General features: G+C 40.7%; 2 protein-coding genes and 1 pseudogene across 2 annotated transcripts in view; 2 read left to right on the forward strand and 1 right to left on the reverse strand.

Moving 5' to 3' along the window:
• Window positions 1-23,653, reverse strand: part of LOC114040637 — a 115,098-nt pseudogene that overhangs the window by 21,570 nt on the left and 69,875 nt on the right.
• LOC114040636 (zinc finger protein 565-like) lies at window positions 365-12,707 on the forward strand. Its single transcript, XM_027858749.1, has 4 exons — window positions 365-537; window positions 6,701-6,827; window positions 7,589-7,684; window positions 10,419-12,707. Exons 1-4 carry the CDS (start codon window positions 505-507, stop codon window positions 11,441-11,443), a joined length of 1,281 nt encoding a protein of 426 aa, XP_027714550.1. The 5' UTR covers window positions 365-504; the 3' UTR covers window positions 11,444-12,707.
• LOC114040635 (zinc finger protein 585B-like) overlaps window positions 17,229-23,653 on the forward strand; it is an 8,902-nt gene continuing 2,477 nt past the window's right edge. The window contains exons 1-5 of the mRNA XM_027858748.1: window positions 17,229-17,457; window positions 18,321-18,409; window positions 19,979-20,105; window positions 21,070-21,165; window positions 22,954-23,653. The exon at window positions 22,954-23,653 is cut by the window's right edge and continues 2,477 nt beyond it. Coding sequence (XP_027714549.1) covers window positions 17,229-17,457; window positions 18,321-18,409; window positions 19,979-20,105; window positions 21,070-21,165; window positions 22,954-23,653 — 1,241 coding nt within the window. The remainder of the gene's footprint in view (window positions 17,458-18,320; window positions 18,410-19,978; window positions 20,106-21,069; window positions 21,166-22,953) is intronic.

The following is a 23,653-nucleotide window of genomic DNA, read 5'->3' on the forward strand; positions in this document are numbered from 1 at the left end:
AAGTCCTGGTTCTTCTGTGTCCCTGGATGGGGCTGCGATGTCCCTGGAGGGGGCTGCGATGTCCCTGGTGACCCGTGCCCTGCCCTGCTGAAAGGGTCAGGAGATGCTGGCCCCGAGACAGCCCCCCCCCCGAAAGGAGTGACCGCTTCCTTCTGGCCCCCCCAGGAGAGAAATGACCACTTCCTTCTGGCCCCCTCCCACCCCTCCCCCCAGGAGAGGAGTGACCTCTTCCTTCTGGGCCCATCCCCCCAGGAGAGAAGTGAACGCTTCCTTATGGCCCCCCCAGGAGAGGAGTGACCAATTCCTTCTGGCCCCCTCCCACCCCTGCCCCCAACCCCTGCCCCCCTCCCTGATCTCCCCACAGTGGAGAAGTGACAATGTCTGGTCTGAGCAGGGCAGACCCCCCCAGCGTGACCCCTCATTCTCCTGCTTCTCCTTTCCTCCCCAGCTCTACCTTCGGTGGCCTCTGCTCTGCCCCAGGAGAACAGCCTGGAGGAAAAGGGAATGGCTCCTGTCCTGACAGCCAGGCCGGGGGAGGTGAGTGCCACTTACTGCTTTCCTGAAATAGCATCTCAGGCCAGAGACTGGGAGATGGGTTTCTTTGTCCTGTGCTACAACCCTAGAAATTATGGGCATCAGAGAATCATGTATTTAGAGCTAAAAGATACCATAGATTATAATCTATTTATCCAACACCACCTACCCTAAAATTTACATTCATTTTTAAATTTTAGATTCCGTATTCTATCCCTTTTTCCAGCCCCTTCCCTACCCATTGACAAGGCAAGCAACAAGATACTCATTATGTATGTGAAGACAGAAAACATTGCTATATTAGCCACATTGGAAAAAGAATTAAAAAGACATTAGAATTTTAAAAAGTGAAAAAAAAATCGTTTATCTGCCTTTACAATTCATCAGTTCTCTCTTCATTTTTCATCTTGAATCCTTTGGAATTTTCATGCATCATTGTGTTGTACAAAGTAGCCAAGTCTTTCACAGTTGATCATTGTTACAATATTGGCTTTACTGGCCACAGTGTTCTGATTCTGCTCATTTCACTTTGCCTCAGTTTATCAAAGTATTCTCAAGCGTTTCGGAGCCTCCCTCACCATTGTCATTTCTTGGTATACAATAGTATTCCCTCACAATCATATCCAACACGTTGTTCAGCCATTCTCCAACTGATGGGCATCTGTGGTGGGTGAAAGATGAATGACCAAGGAAACAGTGGTTTGACCTTCTGAACATAGTGATTCATTAAGCAGTGTATGTTAGTTTTTTGAAGAAACCAGGACCAGACCTCCTCACATTATGCCTGGACCCTGAATACAGGGGGAGATAGACTTTTAAAAACAATTAATCAAATAAGGTCAGTTAATTAAAAGGAAAATTACACCATGAGGTAATCTGATTTCTAATTGGTTGAAAGATTAGGAACTTTACAAGTTGGGAAAGGGAGATGACCAGGTGCAGTGGCCTGAAATCAGAAAAAGAGATGTTCTGTTTCCCCCAGGTGTTTGTAAACAATTAAAGGAACATGGGGCCAGTTTTCAGATAAGACATATGAATTGCTTGAGAAGTAAGACTGTGAGAATCTCCTTACATCACTCTTTGGATCTGACTGGGATTCTGATCAGCATCATGTAAGTTCTTGATTAAGGGGCTCTAAGCAGCAAGGAGAGGTAGTCCAGATTACCAGCCAGGAAGAGCTTGGGTCAAACGATGAGATAAGGTTTTTGAATTGCCACTGATGAATGAAGTTTTCTCACAAGACAGCAATTGGAATAGAAAAACCAAAAACTGGATGGAAATTAAGCTAGCTCCAGAATTCAGACACAAGATGGAGTCAGTGTGGTTCACTCAATTCCCACAATTAACCATTTGCTGTCCTAATCCCCTGAATTCCCTCAAATTTCACTTACTATTATTTCAGAAAGGGGTCAGTTCCTGGAATTACCCAAAGTCCTAGGAGTTCTTCCCTGCAATCTTAAATGATTCCCTCACATCTGCTCAATTTCTAATTCTTTGCCACCACAAATAAAGCTGCTCTATATATTTTTGTGCATGTAGGTCGTTTCCCTTTGTCTTTGATCTCTTTGGGATAAAGACATAATAGAGGGATTGCTAAGTCAAAGGGTATGCACACTCTTATAGCCTTTTGGGCATGGTTCCAAATTGTATTCCAAGAATGGTTGGAACAGTTCACAACTCCACTAATAGTGCACTAGCGTCCCTATTTTCCCCATATCCCTTCCAGTATTTATCATTTCCCTTTTCTGTCAGATTAGGCAATCTGATAGTTGTGAAGTGTTGTCTCTGAGTTGTTTTTACTTGCATTTCTCTAATTATTAGTGATTTCAAGTATTTTTTCATAAGACTATTGATGACTTTAACTTCTGAAAACTGCCTCTTTATATCCCTTGCCTGTTTTTTAATTGCTAAATAGATCTGAGTTTTATATATTTATCTCAGTTTCCTATATATTTGAGAAATGAGTCCTTTATCAGAAAAACTTTGCTGTAGAACCTTTTTCCATTTTCCTGATTGCCTTCTTATTTTGGCTACATTGGTTTTATTTTGGCAAAAACTTTTAAATTTCATTTAATCAAAATTATGCATTTTACATCCTGTGATCCTCTGTATCTCTTATTTAGTGATAATTCTTTTCCATAGATCTAACAGGGACATTTTTCATGCTTGCCTACTTTGCTTATGATACCACCTTGTATGTCTAAATCATGTACTCATTTTGATTTTATCTTGGTATATGACTTGAGATATTGGTCCATGCCTGTTTTTGCCTGAGTGTTTAGTAGTTTTGCCAGCAAGTTTTGTGAAATGGAGACTTCTTACCTGACAAGCTTGGATCTTTGGGTTTATCAAACACTAGATTGTTAGGGTCTTTACTTCTGTATGTTGTGTACCTAATATCGTTCGTTGATCAACCCTTGAATTTCTCAGCCCTTCCCAGATGGTTTTGATGATTACTCCTTTTAATATAGTTTGAAATTTGTTATGCTAGGTTCCCTTCCTTCACACGTTTTTTTTTTTATTCCCTTGATGTTCTTGACTTTTTGTTTTTCCTGATAATATTTATTATTTTTTCTAGCTCTGCAAAAATTTTTTTGGTAGTTTCATTGGTAAAGTACAGAATAAGTGTATTAATTTAGGTAGAATTTTCATTTTCGTTATACTGGATCAGCTTACCCAGGAGTAATTAATATTTCTCTAATTGTTTATATCTGTCTTTATTTGTGTGAAAAGTGTTTTGTAATAATGTTTATATAGTTCCTGGGTGGGTCTGGGCAGATAGACTCCCATGTATTTTGCACTGGCTCTGTTATTTTAAATGGAATTCTTCTTTCTATCTTTTGCTGCTGGAGTGTGTTGGAAATATATAGTAATGCTGAAGGTTTATGTGGATTCATTTTATATCTTGCAACTTTGGTAAAGTTCTTCATTATTACAACTAGTTTTTTAGTTACTTATCTAGGGTTCCCTTAAGTATACCATCACATCACCTGCAAAGTATGATACTTCTGTATTGTTTTTTGCCTTATTCCTTGAGGGTTTTTTTTCTTGTTGTATTACTACAGTTAGCATTTCTAGTACAATATTGAGTAAATGTGTTGATAATGGCCATCCTTGCTTCACCCCTGATCTTTTAGGGAACCTTCTAGTTTGTCCCCATTAGAGATAATGCTTGCTCTTGGTTTTTGAGAGATACTATTTATTTAAAGAAAAGCTCCTTGTATTCCTGTATTTTCCAGTGTTTTTTATAGCAATGGCTGTTGTATTTTGTCAGTAGCTTTTTCTTTGGCCATTATATAAACACATGATTTCTGTTGTTTTTGTGACTGACATGTTCAATTATGACATGCTCATTTTTCTTGTATAAGTTTATATGGTAAGAGATTTGGAGCATAAACATTTAGTATTGATACTGGTTTGTCATCAGTAGTTTCTTTCAGTATAGTATGATTTCCTTGTTTACATTGTGAATGTTTATTTAAAAATATGCCCGAGGTGGTATGAAACTGTGCATACATACCCTTTGTTCCAGCAATATCACTACTAGGGCGGTATTCCAAAGAGATAAAAACAACAATGAGAAGGACCTGTATGTGCACAAATATTTATTGCAGCTCTTCTTGTGGTGTCAAAGAATTGGAAATTGAGAGAATGCCCATCAATTGTGAAAAAGCAGAACAACTGTGATATAGAATTGTAATGGAATACCATTGTGTTGGGAAAGATTCACACGAACTGATGCAAAGTGAAATGAGCAAAACTAGGAGAATATCCTACAAAGTAAATGCAATATTATAAAATAATCAGCTGTGAATGACTTAGCAATCAATGATCCAGTGCAATTCCAGAGGATTTATGGGGGGAAATGCTTTCTACTTTTGGAGAAAGAACTATTGAAGAGGCAGTGTTTAAAGGGAATTTAGAATTGAAAAAAAATTTTTAATGAATATTTAAAGTTGTTTTTGCATGTAATAATGGAAGGAAATTAAAGAGTGAAGGAGGAGACAAACTTGAAATATTTAAGAACTCGTGTGTGTGTGTGTGTGTGTGTGTGTGTGTGTGTGTGTGTGTGTGTATGTATTCATTGCATGGATTTTATTCATCTTTCTTTCCCAGGGTGGTGGGGGAAGTAGGAGTGCTAGAAAATAGATTTTTGTCAAGAGTATCCCTGTTTCCTGGGACTCAAGGAGGATGGTTAAGAAGAATCCTTTTTGGTGTGAGTGATCCTTCTAGTACCCCAATAGTTCATATCTTTTTATCTAATGTATACTAGAAGTTTAAGACTGAGCCCTTGATTCAAATCTACTTTTTGGGGAACTGCTACATTAACATGAATTGAATTAAAGAGTAAGAGGCTGCAAAGTAAAAAGAAAAGAACACCAGACTGTGTGTCACAAGGCTTGTAATTGAGACTCAGCTGTAATTGTTAATAGCTGATTAATTGGAAGCCTAACTAATCTTGATAATAAAAATGGCTTTAAGTACTATTAACTGAAGAGGAATAAAAAAGAAATAGCACTAGGTAAAAAAATCAGTGGAAAGACACCAAAGCCCCCAAAGATCTGATTCAGGTGATTGGTATCCGGTGATAAATGTTACCAAAAAAAAAAAAAGATGAAAAAAGTTAGTTTGGAGGCAAGCAAGAGATCAAAGAATAGTGCGGACCATGTTTAGGGGTGGATGGGATGACCGTAAGGAGGGATGCCTGAGAGAAAGCTAAACAAGTCATCTCTTGCTTGGCTTTAGTTTTTTCTTTGGAAAATGAAGATCTTTGAAGTGGGATTGAGAGCCCCCAGGTTGGCAACGAGAAGTGGATGCTCAAGGTAAAGGGAGATAGACAAGATCCAGTTGTTCTGAAAGGAGTGTGCCATGTGTTTGATTGCTTAGCCGTTCTCAGGTATCCCTACAGGTCCTTGGAGAATAGGGTTGGTGCCACAGAACTGGAGAGGGGTCTTGTGCCCAGTCTGAAAAAAGAGGCAGTGGATTCTGCAAAGCCTAGGCCAGTGACTTCCAACTCTGGCACATTCCTAGAATACTTTCTTAATGAGTTGGTTAGTGAGCAATTAGAAAAGACTGTTTTATTTTTTTTTTTCCTGCAGTGCTTTTTGGTATTTACCACAGTCATTTGTGGAAAAAGTTTTCTTTCCCTCACCTTTCTTTATAGCAAAGAAACAGAGTTACATAAAAATACCAATCATAGTGACTCTTCCAGATAATTCAGAAAACATGCCCTTCTCTAGTGGTCTCCATCTTGTCTGCTGTTACAAACAGTAACATTTTTTCAAATTACTCAGAGTTCAGCATCTTTTTCTTTTTAGAAGATATATTTTTTGTAGTCTTTGTGTATAATGTTCTGTTGGCTCTGCTTATTTTACGTTGTATCAGTTAATTTACATTTCCATTGCTATTCAAAATTCTTTGTATTTGTCATTTGAAACTGTATAATAAATCCATATGCCATTTTTTGGTAATTCTTCTTTGCTGGTGAGAATTCAGATTGTTTCCAGTTCTTTGCTGTCCCCCAGGTGTGCTCTTATGAATGCTTTTGTGTATAAACTCACCTGTGGCCTTGTTCAGGTTATAGAAAAAGGGTATGACAGCATGGTAATGAAAATGTCTCTGGATTTGGAGTGCTTCAGCAGGTTACTTTCTCTCTCTGGGCCTCACTTCCCTAATTTGTAAAATGAGAAAGTTGGATTGTCAAGTCTCTTTCAGTTCTAAATATATGAATTGGAAAGCAATGGTCCTTTAACATCCTTTTCAGCTGCAAAACATTTTCCCACAATGTTGCAGATAGGAGATGGTAGTCCCCCACGCTTACCTTTGCTCTTATGGTTCCAGGAGCATTGAACACAATCATGTTCACTATGAAAAAAGCAAAAAAAAAACAAAACCCACATACATTTAAAATGGATGTCATTGGATCCGTAAGCAACCTGTCTGCAAAGTTGTGAGGATACAAAGAAAGCAAACCTGGCCACAGCCCTCAAGAAGCTTACAGTCCAATGAGAGGGGAATTTTACTGAAGTGGCTGTTAATGCCATAGTCATTGTACTGGATTATAGATAAGCAACTGAAATAATTCCTATTGACAAGGAAGTTATATTGAAACTTCATAACAATTAGAGTTATACCTGCATAAGTACAAATACTTTTGGTCTTTCAGGTATCAGTGACATTCCAGGATGTGGTTGTGGAATTCTCTTTGGAGGAGTGGAAACATTTGCACCCATCTCAGAAAAAGTTATACAGGGATGTGATGCTGGAGAACTATAGGAACTTGGTGTCTTTGGGTAAGACCGGCTTCCCCTTTGTAGTCCTGGTATATATGATGTTGACTTTCAGGATTTTAAGATTTGTATTTCTTGGCATACAGAAGAAGATATTCCCTAGTCCTTGAGTAGGCCAGGAGGCCGTACTCATGATTCCTGTTTCCAGGATAAAAGTCTTTGCTTACTATGCTTGGAAATTGATTTATTGATTTGTTATCCTTGAGAATGTATCTTCCCTTCTCTTTTGCTTCAAATCCAAGACTTTGTTTAATCCCAGTGTAGGTTTCATCATATACAAAGTGTTGCCATTGTCTATGCAGAGACTAATGTACTATTTTTCCTTAGTCCTACTCTAACCCATTCCCACGTAATAGAATATTGTTCATTCGTCCTTTGTACTATCTTTGGGATTTTCCTAGCATGCTTACTTTTTTCCCAAGGAGAGTTTGAACTAGTTTTGAAGTCTTTGATTAAGTTTTATGGATGCTTATTTAAAAAAAAAAGTAAGTTCTCCTTCCCTCCCTACTACAGAAAAACAAAAGAAAAGAAAACAAATCCTGCCTCTCCTTCCATCTAGGCTTTTAAGCCCTCCCTTGTTGAAAAAAAAATAATCACAGACAAAATCAGCTAACAAGGACAGTGCTTTAGATGGTGGAAAGTAAATTTTTTCCCTTCCTTCCCCCATTTTTATACAAAGAGTTGAGAGGAGTATTTTATCTCTCTGTTCTGTGATTGAATTCTGAGATGACTGTACCTAGCACTTTTTCATTTTCAACTGACAGGATTTGCTGTTTCCAAACCACATGTCATCTACCAGTTGGAAAGAAAGGAAGCAACTTGGATGCCAGAGGCAGATATTCCAAGAAGCAGCTGTCCAGGTGACTGTCATTGGAAAATACTGCTCTGTTGGTCATTGTAGGTCAAAGCTCTTATAAAATGTTGAACAAAGTGGTCTTATCAAAGCATCTCAGGCCTATTGAGAAGAGTGGAGACTTTAAAATGTCATTTTTTTTATTCAAGAAGTTACTTTTTTATGCATTTCTTTACTCACATGGACCTACACTTTCCAAACAAGTGGTTGCTTCAGTGTGGGATAGGTATTTCTGTCCTGTTCGTTGAAGATTATCCTATTTTAAGCAGGCATTCTCCTGCCTCAGTTGCATGAATACATTCTCCCTCTTAAAGTAAACACATCATTTACTCTATTAACAATATGCCCTTTTGACTTTTTTGTTCTCTTCGGATATTTCTTCTCTTTTGCTTGATGCTTATGTTTCTCTGCTGCTGTTACCTTATAAAATATTTAATCCTAACCTAATTCTCCTTCTGTCAGCCTATCATGTTATATGTCATCTTGTTTTTCTTTATGCTTTGAAATTATGTTTATCACGGCAGAATAATACATTCCTATGACAGGATTTGTTTAGCCATGACACCATCATTAGACCTATAGAATTTGCTATTTCACAAAAAGCTATTGTGAATATGTGTGTGTGTGTGTGTGTGTGTGGAGTTGAGTGACTTGCCCAGGGTCACACAGCTAGTAAGTGTCAAGTGTCTGAGGCTGGATGTGAACTCAGGTCCTCCTGACTCCAGGGCCAGTGTTCTATCCACTGCGCCACCTATGGTGAATATTTTTTTTATTAATTTATTTTGATTTATCAACAATCACTTCCATATGCTTTTGAGTTTATAATTTTTCTCCCCCTTCCTCCCCACCACCGTCCCCAAGATGGCACACAATCTGATATAGGCTATACATTTACATTCCTATTAAACATATTTTCACATTGGTGATGTTGTAAGTAAAAATTAGAACCAATAGCAGGAACCACCAGAAAGAGGAAACAAAACTCAAGAGAAAAAAATAGCAATTCAAACTCCATAGTTCTTTCTTTGGATGTGGATAGCATTTTCCATCATGAGGCCTTTGGAGATGTCTTAGAACCTTGTATTGCTGGGAAGGGTTAAGTTTATCAATATTAGTCATCACACAACGTGGCTGTTACTGTGTACAATGTTCTCTTGGTTCTGCTTACTTCACTTAGCATCAGACCATGTAAGTCTTTCCAGGTTTTTCTGAAGTCAGCCTGTTTATCATTTCTTATAGCACAATAGTATTCCATTACATTCATATACCACAACTTGCTTAGCCATTCCCCAATTGATGGGCATCCTCTCAATTTCCAATTCTTTGCCACCACAAAAAAGCTGCTATGAATATTTTTGCACATGTGGGTTCTTTTCCCATTTGTATGATCTCTTTGGGATACAGCCCTCGGAAGTGGTATTGCTGGGTCAGAGGGTATGCACATTTTTATAGCCCTTTGGGCATAGTTCCAAATTACTCTCCAAAATGGTTGGATCATTTCACAACTCCACCAACAATGCATTAGTGTTCCAATTTTCCCACATCTTCTCCAACATTTATCATTTTCCTGTTTTGTCATGTTGGCCAATCTGATAGGTGTGATGTGGTATATGGTGAATATTTTTGAGAAATGTCTTTGCTTTCAGTAACATTTTGAGTATGTAGACCTAGTAGAAGAACCATTGGGTTATTAGTTATGAAGTTTTAGCTAAAGCTTAAGGTACTTTGTTGCTTTTCAGGAAAATGGCATCAGCAGTTTAATAAGTACTTATTTCAGCATAACTTCGAAAATTTTTTATTTGTCTTTTCCTGTCTGATGAGTATTTGGTGATATCTTCAAATTGTTTGAGTTTTACTTCTTTGATTACTAGAGTTTCAGTATTGTTTCAGGTAGTTATTCATATTTTGCCTTGTGAGTAATGTCTGTGTGTCTTCATTATTCATCTTTTTGAAACTGGATCCTAGTCTTACAAATTTAATCCATTCCTTCCACAGTAGATATGTTGGATTTTTAACTGATCTTTATGGCAAAAATTCTCCAATATGACTCTTTCCTCAAGTTTTTTCTGTTCTACAAATTACTCTTAGTTTCCTCATGCTAAGCTTATCAATTCTCCTTTTATTTCTACTCAGTGTTTTCCCTTCCCATTTCTACTTTAAATGTTAAGGATGCATTTTTGGTTGTTTAATCATTTTTTGGTTGTCTCCAACTCTTTATGACCTAATTAGGGGTTTTCTTGGCAGAGATAATGGAGTGGTTTGGCTTTTATGTCTGGAAACTGAGGTAAACATGGTTAAATGACCTGCTAAGGGTCACACAGCTAGGCACTGAATCCTGAGATGATCTCAGAGAGGTTAGTCTACCTGACTCTGGGCCCCGCACTCTCTCCACTGTGCCACCTAGCTGCCTTAAGGCTACTTTTGAAACCTCTCAGCTATCTAGTTATTAAGGATACACTTTCATTTCCTTATTCCACTCAAATGTCAACCATTTACCTTAAAATAAATTCATCTTATTAATCTTTCCAGGTAATTTCATTCTAAGTCAATTCATTTATATGTTAATTTTGAGTCCTCATATTTTCATATAAGGTAAATTGGGATCCTTAGTGAAAGAGTAGTGAGACTAGTCTTCTCAAGTGGGAACACACAAGAATCTCTCTCAAACCTCTGGAGGAAGTAGGAGCCTTGGGAAATGGAAGAAAATTAAGAGTTAATCAGGCCTTTATCCTTACTTTCAGGGAACAAAGGATTTACTGGAGAGAAATACTATGAATGTGGTGAATGTGGGAAGGCCTTCAGGAATAAGACACAACTTACTGTGCATCAGAGTATTCATACTGGAAAGATTCTTTATGCATGCAAAGAGTGTGGGAGGGCTTTCATCTACAACTCAGAACTTCGTCTACATCAGAGAATTCACACTGGAGAGAAACCTTACGAATGTAGTGAATGTGGGAAGGCCTTCAGTAAGAAGTCAAGTCTTGCTGTGCATCAGCGAATTCATACTGGAGACACACCTTATGAATGTAGTGAATGCAGGATGGCCTTCAAGAGTAAGGCACATATTATTTTTCATCAGAGAATTCATACTGGAGAGAAACCATATGAATGTAACGAATGCGAGTTGGCCTTCAGGAGTAAGACACAACTTACTCTGCATCAGATAATTCATACTGGAGAGAAACCTTATGAATGTAGTGAGTGTGGAAAGTCCTTTAGAAGTAAGGCAGATATTACTGTACATCAGAGAATTCATACTGGAGAGAAACCTTATGAGTGTAATGTATGTGGGAAGAAGTTCAGGAGGAAACCGCGTCTAAATGTGCATCTGAGAATTCATACTGGAGAGAAACCTTATGAATGTAGTGAATGTGGGAAGGCCTTCAGGAGAAAGACGCAACTTACTGTGCACCAGGGAATTCATACCAGACAGAAACCTTACAAATGTGAATGTGGGAAGGCCTTTAGGAGTAAGACACAACTTACTGTGCATCAGAGAATTCATACTGGAGAGAAACCTTATGGATGTGGTGAGTGTGGAAAGGTCTTCAGCAGGAAGCCAAATCTTACTGTGCATCAGAGAATTCATACTGGAGAGAAACCTTATGAATGCAGGGAATGTGGGAAGGCCTTCTCGAGGAAGGAAAACCTCCATATGCATCAGAGAATTCATACTGGAGAGAAACCTTATGAATGTAGTGCATGTGGGAAGGCTTTTATACGCAGTGCACAACTTTATGTCCATCAGAGAACTCATACTTGAGAGATTCCTAATGAATATAAAGGGGAGGGGAAAGACCATCGTAACTTAGATTTTATTGAACATCAGAGAATTCATACTGGTGCAGGTCCTTACAGATATGGAAAGGCATTCAGGAGGAGGCCACAACTTACTGTACATCTGAACATTTATTCAGGATAGAAAACTTACGAATATAGTGAATTTGGAAAGGCCTTCAGGGGTAAGACTATTTGCTGTGCATTAAAAATTCATTCTGGGAAGATTCTTTATGAATATGAGGAGTGTGGGAAGGCCTTCTGCTACAACTCAGAACTTACTGGACATCACAGAGTTCATACTGAAGAGAAACTTTATGAATGTTGGGCATGCCTTTCTCCTGATTTTAGAACTTAGTTATCAGACCATTGAGATTGGAGCGAGACCTTATGTATGTAATGAATGAGGACACAACTTACTCAGCATCAACGAATCTGTTCTGGAGAGAAACTTAATGAGTAAGGTAATACATGTGGGAGGGCGTTTTGACTGAGGATAATCTTCCGATGTCTGTCAGAGAATTCATACTCTGTATAACCTTTAAGAATGTAAGGTGTGTGCGAGGATCCCATAGCTGTGTCTATGATTCTGAGTCTGTATATGAAGTTCTAAAGTCCTTATTTGGCCCTCAGGGAAGGAAATATCCCTCCCCTCTGCAGAGCCCTCTAAGGGGAGAAAGATTAATGTTATCCTCCGTGAGCCTTCTGGTATGGAGAGGATTTCATGGTTGAGCCAGAGGATACTGAGTGAGTGGTGGTTATTGGGAGAGCCTTGATGTTAACTTTGATCCCTGGGCAGATGCACGCACTAGGCATATGGATGACCTCTCGGCTATCAGATGAGCCTGATATATGATAAATACTTATTGACGGTGCTTGAGGAATGTATCATAATCTGAGCTGTGTTCCTCATGTTGCTGGTGCTGCTTCTGCTCATATTCATGCGGGTAGCTACTGATCTAGGAACATTTGGAATCTCATCAATTTTTTAATAGCCTGGTAAGGGTCTTTAGCAGATATCGATGCTGTATGATTTCTGCCTCGTGTTCTGAATATCAAAGCGAAGGAATTAGTGACGTGCCAGTCAACAGCAGTAGTAACTAATAATAGTCTTTTAAGGTAGCTATGGGCCTTGGCATCTACTCAGTGACATATGAAAAGAAGGGTGAGATTTTGATTGTGCTCAAAGGATATGAACAGGGAGTTTTCAGAAGAAGAAATCAGAGCTAACAATTGTCTTAGGAAAAAATGCCCCAAATCACTATTGATTAGAGAAATGCAAATGAAAATAACTGGGAGGTACTCCCTCACACCTATCAGATTGGTCAACATAATAAGAAGATAGATAAAGAAAATGACCGATTCTGGAGGGGATATGGAAAAATACGGACACTGATGTAGAGTTGAGAACTATCCCAGTCATTTGGATGAACGTTTCAGAACTATGCCCCGAAACCTGTAAAACTGTGCCTTCCCTTTTACCCAGCTATAACACTAGTTGGTCTATATGCCAAAGAGATCAAAGGAAAAGGATCTATATGTACAAAAATAGTTACAGCTGCTCTTTTTGTGGCAACAAAATATTGGAAGTTGAGGGGATGTTCCTCATTTGGGGAGTGGCTGGTAAGTTGTGGTTCATGGTTGTAATGGCTACTGTTTTGCTGTCAGAAACAATAGATGGTAGCTAGATGGATTAGTGGATAGAACACTGTGCCTGGAGTCAGTAAAACCTGAGTTCAAATACAGCTTCAGACACTTTTTAGCTCATTGACTCTAGACAAGCCATTTAAGTTCTGTTCGCTTTAATACACTGGAGAAGGAAATTGCAAAATCACTCTATTTTGTTTGCCAAGATAATCCCCAAATGGGATCAGGGACCCCACTGAACCGCTAAGCAACAACAGCGTAATGAGGGGGATGGTTTCAGAAAAACCTATGAAGATCTTTATGAATTGGTATAGAATGAAGGGAGCAGAACCAGGTGGTCATTGTAAACAGTAATAGCAGTATTGTAATGATGATCAGTTGTTCAGGACTTAAGGACTCGTGATGAAACATACTGTCCACCTCCAAAAAGCAAACTGATGGACTCAGTGTAAATTCAAGTATAATTCTTTTTCATTTTCTTACGTATTTTTGTATGTGGTTGGTATAGAAATTTTTTGTATGATTTCACGTTTGATATATTTCTTGCCTTTTCAATGGGTGGGGGAGGGCCTGGAAAGAATTTTGGAACTCAAAATGTTGAAAAGAATGTTCAAAATGAGTAATTTTTTAATTTAAATGATTAAAAACTATTTGGAAGCACCTACAACATGAACCAGATTATTGAACTCCTCGACTTGAGCCTTTCTGTAACAGGGGAAAATCCGAAGATTTCTGTCTGCCTTTCTATTCCCCAATAATCTGCCATTTCTAGCCAGATGGGTGCAAAATCCAATGGGGGTCAATTTGTAGAGGTCCAGGCTTGAGCTCTAGGGCAATAGGAGGTTTGGTGGACTAATGCACACAGCCAGAAGTTGGCTCTGCAACTACTTGACCAATCCTGGCATTGAGTCACCTGGTCTTTTCTCTCTCAGAGAATTGACAATGAGCTACAAATCACTACTTACAAACCCATTGTTCCAGCACTCCCATCCTCTCAACCACAAGTGTTCCAGCAGTCTCAGTTTCTAGAGCTGCTGCTCTCTTCCAGCCCCTCTTCAGTGTTTTGAGGCATCTTCCCATGTTTCTGCAGGGCAAGCAATATGTAATCAGCTTGTAAAGATCCCTGGTGGGCTTTAACAAAGGGGTTCATATTTTATCCCAGAGTCTGTAAGAAAACTGCTGAATCCTTGGAATAGAATGGTATGGTCTGATCTGTGATTTAGGAATATCAGATTGTTCATTGTATAGAGAATGTGTTGGAAAGAGCAAAGACTGCCTGTGTGTCTGTTTTGGTCTGCACCTGTGTGGAGGTTACCTACACTCGAAGAGATGGACAACTGCTTTATAAATTATTGTCCTAGCTAAACCATGATTCAAGAGGACTGAAGATAAGATTGGTCCTCATCTCTTTCTACAGGGGTGATGGATTTAAAATACAGAATGAGATTTAGATTTTTGGATGTGACCAATATGGAAATTTATTTTTTTGGATAATATATGATATGAAAATTTTATTTTTCTTGTCTTTTTTGTTCATCGAGGGAGAAGGAAAAATAATTGCTAAAATAAAAGTGTCAACTGTACCTAACAGGCCTCTAACCTGTGAGTGGCTATATGCTGAACAGAGCAGGCTAAATGCAAGGGAGTCAGGAATCAAACAAAAGTTCAATTTCAAAGTGAGGGAAATGGCTTAAAAGGAAAGAGGGAATGAGACAGAAGTGTTGGTGCCCTGCCCCTAATAGGGGGAACCTGAGGCAGTGGAGGGGGGCGGAATCTCAATATTTATGCCAACAGCTGGGCAGTGAGCTGTAGCCCTGACAATGAGGGGTAACAGCCATAATGATACAAGTTTGATTCATGTTGGGCTTTATGACTGGAACATGGGTACTTGTCCAAGCTTGTCCTGAGCTTGCCTGAGCTCAGGGAACACCCGGTGCTGGTCAAAGCAATACAGCAATTATGGGATTTTGCCAGAGGGTGAGCACAAAGGATTCTTGTTTTGCCAAGCTCGGGGCACAGCTTGCTTGCTGGGCCTTAGCTCTGGAAACCAGAGTGTCTCCTGATATCTTGCCAATGTATAATTTTAAATTGAAAAATTCCATAATTAGGGTTTGGAGCACGTACAAACCTCCTTAGGTGGACTGTGTTGACCACTGTAAGATATAGAATAAATATAAAGAAAACGATTACAAATAAATAAGAAGGATAAATTCAGAGGAATGGCCATGGTGGACCAGATGAAGGAGAGGCCCTGGGCCTTTGCACTTCCTTCCCATCCCCTGCTACCACAGACCAGGCTGTCCACCCACACAAGAGGGAGCTGTGGAGGGGGAACTGAAATTGGTGGGGAGGCAGAAAGGACTTGAGCATCAGCAGCAAACATCCCTGGAATGATCAGGGGCAGAAAAGCAAGAGATTGAGTTGGCCCTGTCAAGTAGTCATCATTAAATATGCCAGCTATGCAGACTTTTACTGCTGAATATAAGTAGACATATATAAGTTTATAAGTTTGTTTTAAATTATTGTCCCCCACCAAGTGATGGTTGGGAGGGAATGGGGAATGTCTAGTCCCATATTACTAAGAAGACTATTAGCAAGTATAGTTTTCCCAGATAGAAGGAGGGGCCAAAGGATGGTGGGAGTTGGAAGCTGCAGTGGGTAGAGGGAGCAGGAGCTTGGGAGCTGTTTGGAGAACTGATAGCAAATAAAGGGAACTGCTACCCCAAACTGAATGTAATCCAGGGTCGGAGGCTGGTGCAAGTTACGGACTCACTTAGGGCACAGTGTGTCAGGACTGGATGTTGATGTTCTGCTGCTTTTGGGAGCTGAGTGAATTCCTTCCCACTTCACTTCCTTCTCCCCTTCATCCTGCTTGGTGAAGTGACATTACTTTTACATTGTGTTTATTTGCTGTGTGCACTTTTATAATGCGTTTTGGCTGGAGGAAAAAAAATCAGCTAATTCTGTTAAATTTTGAGCAAGTGTTTGCTGTCAATGATGGGACCTCTCTGGAGAAGGAGAAAGGGGAAAATTTGGACACCTAAGGCTGGACTTGGCCAGGGGCATCATATTTACGGGTTCTCCTGCTCCCCCCCACAGAGGAACAGAAAGGGAGGACATACATGTTTTATAGTTTTGAGATGGGAGGGGTTTTGTTTTGTTTTGTCCTTTTCAAGACTGAAACTTCCTATGTCCAAAGTGGTTTCTGGAAATCACTACACTCTCCAAACAACAGCTATAAATGGTCTTTGCTTTGCAGTTCACATGTAGTTCCAATCAGGAGCAGCTTATTTCCCTCCTGCATTTCTGGACTTGGAGTAGTCACACGAGAGACTTGTGAGGTCTGGTGCTCCAGTGGGTCCTAAGAAAGGGGCGGTGTTTTGTGAGTGTCCCCTGGGAGTGCCCCTGTTTGCTACTCAAGCTTGTAAAGATTTACTCTTCCTCACTGAGCTATGTCTGCAGCTGGAGGAGAAATCAAGAGATGGAAACTGGGCAGTCCTGCCCGTGAAGAAACTCCTGGGCTGGTGAGCAAGCTGTCCATCAGTGCATCCATCAGACGGCTTCTGTTTTTCTTCCTCAGTGACACTGCTGTCCTTGGCCTCCCCTTGATTTCACTTTGGGAGCCTCCTGTCCCTCGTGGCCGATTCCTGGGAAGGATCTCGTCCCAGAGGCTCAGCCGCTCTGCGGCGCGCACAGCGCACGTGCACAACCACGGCTAGTCCTCGGCGCTCTCCATCGCCCTCCTCTGTAGCCCGTTTTCACTGTGCACCCTCCCCCCGCTGGCCAGTCCGGCGGCTCCTCCCGGGGCCAAGCCGTCCCCGCCCTGCAGCCCTCTCCCAGGCCGCCAGCTCCGTCGGGCGGCTCCGATCTCCCGGGCTGCCTCGATGCCTCGTGCGCGGCTGTGGCCAGGCTGCTCCTGTGGCTCCCGAGGAGGATGCCGGGGCCCGCTGCCTCTGGACAAAAGCCTCCACCTGGGCCCCTCCCTCCTCCTGCTGTCTGGCCTTCCGCCTCTGCCCACCCTCGCGCGGCGTCAGGCTGGCCTGGGCGGCCTTCCCCAAATACAGCGCCCCTCCCCGTGTGTGTGACAGACTGCCCAGGTCAGGGGGACGCCACGAGGGGGCGCGATGGCGCGGTGCATTGGTGGCCAGGGAGGAGCCGAGCCCCAGGCATGCACAGAAAGCGCGACAGCCTCCAGACTACGATTCCCAGAAGGCCTTGCTCAGCCGCGAGCCTCTTCCGAATTCCGAGGGGGTAGGCTGGGCGGTGCCTTTGACGTCATTTCCTCCCCCCGACCCCTTTGTCACGTTTGGGGGTATCTGTTTCCCTCTCTGCCCCGAGCTGACCGGAAACGGGGTGAGCGGCCACGGAAAGCGGGGCCCGCCGAGGCGGAGGCGGGCTGCGGGGCCGGAGTCCTGGGATATGGGGCGGGGGGCCCACCAGAGGGGGAAGCTTCCAGGGGCGTGGGGGCGTGGGCAGCGTGGAAATGGGGGCGGGGGCGGGGGCGGCGTGGTGGGGACGAGGCCGTGGGGGGCGTCGTCCCGCGGCTGTCCACTCTCCGTGACCCCGGTTGGGGTCTCCTTGGCAAAGATGCTGGAGTGGCGGTTTGCCCTTCCCTTTAGCCCATTCGGCAGACGAGGAGACCGAGGCCCCAGGGTTAAGTGGCTTGCCCAGGGTCACCCAGCTAGCAGGTGCTGAGATTGTGTCTGCAGAAGATGAGCCTTCCTGCCTCCAGGCCCCGCACTCTGTCCCCGGGGCCGCCTCCCCCAGGCCCTGCCCCTCCGGGCCTCAGCTCTTCCCTGTGCAGAGCCCTGGGACGTGAAGTCCTGGTGCTTCTGTGTCCCTGGAGGGGGCTGCGATGTCCCTGGTGACCCGTGCCCTGCCCTGCTGAAAGGGTCAGGAGATGCTGGCCCCGAGAGAGCCCCCTTCCAGGAGAGGAGTGACTGCTTTCTTCTGGCCCCCCCCGACCCCCAGGAGAGAAGTGACCGCTTTCTTCTGGCCCCCCCGGAGAGGAGTGACCTCTTCCTTCTGTCCCCCCAGGAGAGAAGTGACCACTTCCTTCTGGCCCCTTAGGAGAGGAGTGACCTCTTCCTTCTGGTCCCCTCCCACCCTGCCCCACTCCCTGATCTCCCCACAGTGGAGAAATGGGAATGTCTGGTCTGAGCATGGCAGGCCCCCAGCGTGACCCCTCATTCTCCTGCTTCTCCTTTCCTCCCCAGCTCTACCTTCGGTGGCCTCTGCTCTGCCCCAGGAGGACAGCCTGGAGGGAGAGGGAATGGCTCCTGCCCTGACAGCCAGGCCGGGGAAGGTGAGTGCCACTTGCTGCTTTCCTGAAATACATCTCAGGCCAGAGACCGTGGGATGAGTTTCTTTGTCCTATGCTACAACCCTAGAAATTATGGGCATCAGAGAATCATGTATTTAGAGCTAAAAGATACCATAGATTATAATCTATTTATCCAACATCACCTACCCTAAAATTAACATTCATTTTTAAATTTTGGATTCCATATTCTATCCCTTTCTCCATCCCCTTCCCTACCCATTGACAAGACAAGCAATAAGGTACCCATTATGCATGTGAAGACACAGAAAACATTGCTGTATTAGCCACATTGCAAGAAAACAAAAAAATTAAACAGCCATTGAAATAAAAGAAAGTGAAAAAAAATCCTTTATCCACCTTTAGAGATGATATCTCTTCATTTTTCTTTTCTTTTTTTGTTGAGGCAGTGTGGTTAGGTGACTTGCCTGGGGTCACATAGCTATTAAGTGTCAAGTGTCTGAGGCCGGATTTGAACTTGGGTCCTCCTGATTCTCGGGCCAGTGCTCTATCCACTGTGCTAGGTAGCTTGCCTCCTCTCTTCATTTTTCATCTTTAATCCTTTGGAGTTTTCATGCATGATTATATTGATCATAGTAGCCAAGTATTTTACAGTTGATCATTGTTAAAATGTTGGCATTACTGGCCACAGTGTTCTGATTACGCTCACTTCATTTTTCCTAACTTCATAGAAGTCGTCTCAGGTTAATTCACATCTCCTTTGCTATTCAAACTTCTTCATATTTGTCATTTCAAACTGTATAATAAATCTATAGTATCCATATGTCTTTTTTTTTGGTAATCCTTCTTTGTTAGTGAGAATTCAGATTATTTCCTATTATTTGCTGCCCCCAAAGCATGTTCTTATTCATATTTTTTGTGTACAAACTCACCTGTGGCCTTGTTCTCATTATAGAGAAAGGGTATGGCAGCATGGTACAGTGAAAATATTCCTGGATTTGAAATTGAGAAAACCTGGGTTCAAAGTACAGATCTGTAATTTACTCCATTTAGACTTTCAGCAGGTACTTTCTCTCTCTGGTTCTCACTTCTCTAATTTGTAAAATGAGCAAATTGAACTCTCAAGTCTCTTTTATTTCTAAATATATGAATTGGAAAGCAGTGGTTCTTAACATCCTTTTCAGCTGTAAAACATTTTCCCATAGTGTTGCAAATAGGAGATGGTAGTCCCCCATGCTCACCTTTGCTTGTATGGTTCCAGGAAATTGAGCACAATCATGTTCACTAGGAAAAAAGCAAATTAAAAAAAAAAAACCCACACACATTTAAAATTGATGTCATTGGATCCATTGACAACAGCAGTAAGCAACCACTCTTGTGAGGATGCAAAGAAAAGGAAACCTGGCCACTGCCCTCAAGGAGCTTACAGTCTAATGAGAGAGGAATTCTGCTAAAATGCCTGTTATGCACTAGTCATCGTACTGGATTATAGATAAGCAAATGAAATAATTCCTCTTGACAAGGAAGTTACATTGAAACTTCATAACAGTTAGAGTTATACTTGGGTAATCACAAATATTTTTGGTCCTTCAGGTATCAGTGACATTCCAGGATGTGGCTGTGGAATTTACCCGGGAGGAGTGGATACATTTGCACCTATCCCAGAAAAAGCTATACAGGGATGTGATGCTGGAGAATTATAGAAACTTGGTGTCTTTGGGTAAGAATGGCTTCCCCTTTGCAGTCCTGTTCTATATGATGTTGACTTTCAAGATTTTAACAGTTATTCTTTGACATACAAATATTCCCTAATCCTTGTGTAGCTCAGAGACATGGTACTTGTGCTTCCTGTTTCCAGGATAAAGGTCTTTGCTTACTGTGCCTAGAAACTGATTTCTTGATTTGTTGTTATTCTCGAGAATGTATCTTCCCCTCATTTTTGCTGCAAATCCAATATTTTCTGTTTAATTCCAATGTAGGTTTCATCATATACGAAGTGTTCCCATTGTCTAAGCAGAGTCTAATGAAGTATTTTTCCTTAGTCCTACTCTGTAACCTATTCCCACTTAATAGAATATTTTTCATTGGTCCTTTGTAATATCCTTGGGGTCTTCCTAGCATGCTTACTTTTTTGACATTTCTTTTTTTTTTCTTACTAATTTCTTTCGATTTAGCAGCAATCGCTTCCATATGCTTTTGAGTTTAAAATTTTTCTCCCTCTCCCTCCCTGCCTACCTCCCTAAGATGGTGCGCAATCTGATATAGGCTATACATATACATTCCTATTAAACATATTTTCACATTAGTGATATTGTAAGTACATGCTTACTTTTTTCCCAAGGAGAGTTTGCACTAGTTTTGATTTCTTTTATTAAGTTTTATGGATGTTTATTTTTAAAAAAAAATGTAAGTTCTCCTTCTATCTCTACTACATTAAAAAAAAAAAAAGAAAAAGAAAACCCCTACCTCTCCTTCCAACTAGGCCATTGAGCCTGCCCTGGTTGAAAAAATAATCACAAAGAGAATCAGCTAGCAAATGCAGTGCCTTGGATGATAGAAGATAAATTTTGTCCCCTTATTCCCCCACTTTTATACAAAGAGTTTATAGGAATATTTCATCTCTTTGTTCTGTGATTGAATTCTGAGATACCTGTGTCTAGCACTTTTTCATTTTCAACAAACAGGGTTTGCAGTTTCCAAACCAGATGTGATCTGCCAATTGGAAAGAAAGGAAGCATCTTGGATGCCAGAGGCAGATATTCTAAGAAGCAGCTGCTCAGGTGACTACGTAAAAACCAGGGAGATGGGTCATTGTAAAATACTCCTTTCTTGGTCATTGTAGGTCAAAGCTCTTTTAACATGTTGAACAAGGTGGTCTTATTAAAGCTTCTCAGGCCTGTTGAGAAGAACTGAGACTTTAAAATGTCATTTTTTTAGCTGAAGAAGTTACTTTTTTATGCATCTTTTTATTCACATGTACTTCCACTTTCAAGGAAAGTGTTTGCCTCAGTGTGGGTTAGCTATTTCTGTCCTGTTCATTGAAGATTATCCTATTTTAAGCAGGCATTTTCCTGCCTTAGTTGCCTGAATTCATTTTCCCTCTTAAAATAAGCACATCATTTAAACTATTAACACACCCTTTTGGCTTTTTTGTTCTTTTCTGATGCTTTCTTCCTTGTTGCTTGATGCTTATGTTTCTTTGTTACTGTTACTTTGTAAAATATTTAATCCTAACCTATTTCCCCTTCTGTAAGTCTATCATATTATATGTCATCTGGTTTTTTATTTATGCTATGAAATCATGTTTATCAAGGTACAATAATATGTTCCAATGACAGGATTTGTTTAGCTATAACACTATTACTGGACCTATAGATTTTGAATATTTTGCTATTTCACAAAAAGCTATTGTGAATATTTTTGAGAAATGTCATTCAAAGGAATGCTTTCAGTAACATTTTGAGGATGTAGATCTAGTAGTAGGACCATTAGGTCAATAGTTGTGAAGTTTTATCTAAAGCTTAATTTGCTTTTCAGGAAAATGGCATCAGTAGCTTAATAAGTACCAATTTTACCACGACTTCCAAAATTTGTTATTTTAAATATCTTTTCCAGTCCAATGAGTATTTGCTGATACCTCCAAACTGTTCTGAGGTTTACTTCTTTGATTACTAGAGCTTCACTATTGTTTCCCATAATTATTAATATTTTTCCTTGGGAATAATACCTGTAATATCTTGATCATTTCCCTTTTTGGAATTGGATCTTGCTCTTACAAATTTAATTAATTCCTTACAAAGTAGACATGTTAGATTTTAATGGATAGTTATGGCAATAGTTGTCCAATATGACCACCTTTCCTCATGTTTTTTCTTACTACAGTTTACTCTATCTCTCCTCATGCTAAGCTCATCAATTCTCCTTTTACTTTCTGTTAAATATTTTCCCTTCCTATTTCCACCTTAAATTTTAAGGATACACTTTTTATTGTTCAAGTATTTTTTGGTTGTGTCCAACTCTTTATTACCTGATTTGGTGTTTTCTTGGCAGAGATAATGAAGGGGTTTGCCTTTTCCTTCTCTAAGTCACTTTAAAGGTCTGGAAACTGAGGCAAATATAGTTAAATGACCTGGCTAGGGGTCAGACAGCAAGGCACTGAGCCCTGATATGATCTCAGAAAGATTAGTCTTCCTGACTCTAGGCCCTGCACTCTCTTCACTGTGCCACCTCACTGCCCTAAGGCTACTTTTGCAACTTCTCAGCCATCTAGTTATTAAGTGTACGCTTTCATTTCCGTATTCCACTCAAATGTCAACCATTTACCATAAAATAAATTCATCTTATTAATCTTTCCAGGTAATTTAATTCTAAGTCAATTAATCTATATGTTAATATTGAGTCATCCTATTTTCACATAAGATAAACTGGGATCCTTAGTGAAAGAGTATTGAGACTAGTCCTCTCAAGTGAGATGGTAAGAGAATAGCTCTAAAACCTTTTGAGCAAGTCGGTCCCTTGGGAAATGGAAGAAAAAGCAGGATTATTCAGCTCTGTATTCTTCTTTTCAGGGAGCAAAGACTTTACTGGAGAGAAATTTTATGAATGTAGTGAATGTAAGAAGGCCTTCAGGAGTAAGAAACAACTTACTGTTCATCAGAGAATTCATACTGGAGTGAAACGTTATGAATGTAAGGAGTGTGGGAAGGCTTTCATCTACAATTCAGAAATTATTCTCCATCAGAGAATTCATTCTGGAGAGAAGCCTTATGAATGTAGTGCATGTGGGAAAGCCTTCAGGATGAAGTCAAAACTTACTTTACATCAGAGAATTCATACTGGAGAGAAACTTTATGAATGTAAGGAGTGTGGGAAGGCTTTCATCTACAGCTCAGAACTTAGTCAACATCAAAGAATTCATACTGGAGAGAAACCTTATGAATGTAGTGTATGTGGGAAGGCCTTCAGGAGGAAACAACCTCTTACTGTGCATCAGAGAATTCATACTGGAGAGAAACCTTATGAGTGTAGTGAATGTGGAAAGGCCTTCACAAGGAAGACACAACTTACTGTGCATCAGAGAATTCATCCTGGAAAGATTCATTATGAATGTAAAGAGTATGGGAAGGCTTTTGACTACAATTCAAAACTCATAACACATCAAAGAATTTATACTGTGGAAAAACCTTACGAATGTACTGTATGTGGGAAGGCCTTTGGGATAAAGTCCAAACTTACTTTGCATCAGAGAATTCATACTGGAGAGAAACC

The sequence above is a fragment of the Vombatus ursinus genome, unplaced genomic scaffold (assembly GCF_900497805.2).
Source record: "Vombatus ursinus unplaced genomic scaffold, bare-nosed wombat genome assembly UNPS02013930.1, whole genome shotgun sequence".
NCBI classification, from domain to species: Eukaryota; Metazoa; Chordata; class Mammalia; order Diprotodontia; family Vombatidae; genus Vombatus; species Vombatus ursinus.